General features: G+C 33.2%; 2 protein-coding genes across 2 annotated transcripts in view; one reads left to right on the top strand and one right to left on the bottom strand.

The window, feature by feature from the left end:
- The window catches only part of LOC106877273 (mediator of RNA polymerase II transcription subunit 22), a 38,108-nt gene that overhangs the window by 9,184 nt on the left and 25,145 nt on the right, over nucleotides 1-3,779 (top strand). The gene's annotated exons all lie outside the window — the stretch shown is intronic.
- The window catches only part of LOC106877269 (60S ribosomal protein L7a), a gene marked incomplete at its 5' end in the record, with an annotated part of 18,120 nt that continues 14,989 nt past the window's right edge, over nucleotides 649-3,779 (bottom strand). The window contains 2 exons of the mRNA XM_052976109.1: nucleotides 649-823; nucleotides 2,000-2,130. Of these exons, the coding sequence (XP_052832069.1) occupies nucleotides 664-823; nucleotides 2,000-2,130 (291 nt within the window). The remainder of the gene's footprint in view (nucleotides 824-1,999; nucleotides 2,131-3,779) is intronic.

Genomic DNA, 3,779 nt, shown 5'->3' with positions numbered 1-3,779 from the left:
CACATGCAATGGAATTAGTAAACAAAACCTTCTAAATCTAACAACATAATGTCGAACTAAATCACAATATAATTAATATGAAATAGTATTGCTGAAAACAATGGCCACTTCGTAAAAGATTAAGTGCATAATTAAAAAGTAACTGAGTCACAAAATCTGCTTAAATAAATATTCAAGATCATAACTGATTCTTTCATTAATTGTCAGGTTGTAAAATTACACACAAAGCCTTTACAAATCATATTACATAGGCAAGTAGTTTAAGTATATAGTGAAGTTTATACCTTGTCATTTGTGTAAGTTTTATATATATATATATATATATACATATATATATGTGCATACACACACACACAGGTATCATTGTGTGCTAAGATGTTTGCTTCCCAAGCACATGGATCCAAGTTTAGTCTCATTGCATGGCACCTTGGGTCAGGTATCTTCTACAGCCACAGGCCAACCAAGTTGAGTGGTTTCGATGGGCAGAAACTGAAAGAAGGCTGTGTGTGCGTGTGCACATATACATGTGCATGTGTCCGTCTGTCCCCAACCACTGGTTGACAAACTTGTGTTCTTGAGCAAAACATTTCATTTCACGTTGCTCTCCCCTGCAACAAACTGGCATTATGTTGGGTGCCTCTTTCTTACATTTGGTCAATTTTGTCATGCATAAGTAGTTAACATCCTATGTATATGCAAAAAAATTTGAAAAAACAAAACAAAAAAAAACAAGAGCAATAACAAATAACTGACCTCTTCAAACCTGTCGTTGAAGTCTGTCCTGATGGCTGTGATTAAATTATTCAAATTTGACTTGTCTTCCCTGAAATTTTAACATATAAGAACCATTATAATTAACAGATCTCAGTAATTCACTTATACAGGTGATTGAAGAAAACTATATAAAACCACATGTAATAAAATTCCACCCTTCACAAACAATTGTTTTGAATGATTAGAAAGTATATGTAATCATAAAGCACAAGGTTCAATCCCCACCTGTGCTTCTATCGATAACCTCACGCCTACAAATATTGTGAAAGCCTGTGCTTATAATACAATGGTCTAGGCTTCTTGATTATAGACTTCACAATTATGTTATACTTGCAAATGATTGTGGTATATGCAGACATCAAACAACTGAAATAGTCATCATTAACCCTTTAGCATTTGATCTAGCACAATCTGTTTTACATTAAAACTGACCAGATCCAACCTCTCACACCTACAGTATAAAGTCATTCTAAAAATATACAAACACACCATTGAAATCTTGAAGATACAAGATAGACAACGTTATCCTCTAACACATGGATCTACACTGCAATATCATGGTATTGTAAAGTTTAAACTTTAATACTGGTCTCAAATTTTGTCACAAAGCCAGCAACTTTGGGGATTTCTGGGGGTTGATTATATCAACCCAGTGCTCAGCTGGTATTTATTTTGAACTCAAAACAAATATGGACGAAATAGGGATAAGCTAGCGATTCTGCCAGCTCACCACCTTAAGCCCTTTCGTTACCAACCCGGCTGAAACCAGCTCTAGCTCTGAGTACAAAGGTCTTGTTTGCATAAGTTTTGAATTAAAACCTTCCACCAAACCATAATCACAATTTATGCTTCTAACACTAGCTGAATGATAACCAAGTTATTTAACTAAATTCTTTGTTATATATAAAGTAATTGAAAGAAACACAGAGCATCACAAAATAAATACAGTAACGAAAGGTTTAAACTTAGTTAATATTATAAATAGGTTGATATTGTTGTGGCGATATTGATACTTCCACTCAACAGTTGATATTGATCAATTAGTTGTCCCGGTTCACACTAGTACAATTAACTGATCCATGTCAACCCTATTACTCTAAATTAAGGAAATTATATATCAAGAATTTTTTCTATCATCTTTAACAATGTTTGTCTGACATTTACTTACTAATTAAATTGTTCTAAATATAATTAACATTAAACAAGTGGAAGGAGTAATACTCACGGGTAGACATCGGTGATGGCGAGACATGAACAGGTCTTTGTGTTGACAACTCTGCCAAGACGAGCCTTTCCTTTTACAATGCAATAGGGGACATCAGTTTTACGACACAGTGCAGGCATAAAGAGCACAAGCTGAAAAGTTGGTTGAAAACTTTTTAATATTAAATAATAAGAAGTCTTGTACAGATATTAAAAGGACAAGATCTGATTTCGAATTAAGTCACAAGGAAAGCAGGGGATACAATTAGAAATGATCACTCAGAAGTCGTCAGTGTCTTCAAATTTAAAAAATTCAGTTGAAGAAATTCAAGCATCACTGTGATCCAATTGAGTAAAAATGAAGCCAAAGTATGTTGTGAATTTAAACCAGAATTATTCAAACTATTGTTTTATCTAACCACTTCCTCAACAGACACAATCAGCAATGCACAAAAAATACTATTTCAAAAGAAATGGCCAACAACGATTTCAGTATCTGAGAAATTGTTTCTATCTAACAGTCTTTGTTCTTGTGACAGTGTAAAGAAAGAGGATCTGGTGTTGTGACATTCCTTTAAGATACTCATTGACCTCCATGGAATAAACAAGTCACTGATTCAACCATCTGTAGAGTAGGTGTGTGTGTGTGTGTGTAAAACCATTCAAATCTGAATGTGTTTTAAAGGTGACATTAACAATAGTTAACATAAAAATAGTAAAGAAAATGAAGTGATAATAATAATGGTATGTACAGAGTTGACAAAGTATGCTAATGGAGACAAAGAAAAATTATAACCAAGTGTGTGTACAAATATATATAGTCCCACCCACACTAGCATGGAAGGCAAACGTTAAACAATGATGATGTATATGAAACACAAATTATCTCACTCACACTGAATTCCCCACCTCCACCATATCTTGTATAAGTCATCAAGTTCTTGCTTTATTTCTCCATTATTCATTCGACATTTTACAAAATAAAACCTTAATTTTAACAAAACACACAAAACTATTCAAATGAACCTAAATGAATAGGCCAAAAGGTAAAAAAAATCATTACAAACAACTGGACTCGAGATCTCGGTAGTAAATAAAATATCACCATGGAGATGTAACTGATAAATTGTCATCATCATTGTCCAATTTGCTTACAACATAGCTTCAAACTCCTTTACTGCTGTTACAATGAAGTAAATACTTTATCATTTGTTACTATTAGTGTGTGTTTGTGTATATCATAATTATGCAAAAGTCTTGCATTTTCAGAAAGCGAAAAAAATAGTTTCACCGTTCCATTTCTTTTTACATTGGCAACACTTTCAGCTTTCATATATACTTTGTTGGATGCATAAAATCGTAACTCTATGCATGATATTTTCAGCCAGAAGTATTTTTGCAAAACTGTCTTATGTGGGACTTGCTATATTTTTGAAAAATATTAAACTGTTGTACTACACTTCGACAATTTTCATCTGAAACAACCGGAGATTACCTGAGATAGATATAACGAAGGGGGGACTTGGTCACTTTTTCTAAGGGATCAAGCATCCTTTGCTTTGTTTGCAAAATTTCAAGCTATGGGTTCGGATAAGAGCAAATTCAAACTGGCTAGAAGGGAAATAACTCAACACTAACCATATATAGAAAATATGGTAACAATAAACTGTACTGGAGTACATACAAGAGTAATTCAAACAATGTTGTATGTAGGTTTATATACAGGAGTAATTGAAATATTTATAATAGGTTTATTCAAATAATTAAAATACCCCACCCCTCTTGCTCTCTCTCATATATAT

Source organism: Octopus bimaculoides, chromosome 23 (assembly GCF_001194135.2).
Source record: "Octopus bimaculoides isolate UCB-OBI-ISO-001 chromosome 23, ASM119413v2, whole genome shotgun sequence".
Taxonomy (NCBI): domain Eukaryota; kingdom Metazoa; phylum Mollusca; class Cephalopoda; order Octopoda; family Octopodidae; genus Octopus; species Octopus bimaculoides.
Note: the sequence above shows the minus strand (reverse complement) of the source record. Positions and strands in the feature narration are given on the sequence as shown.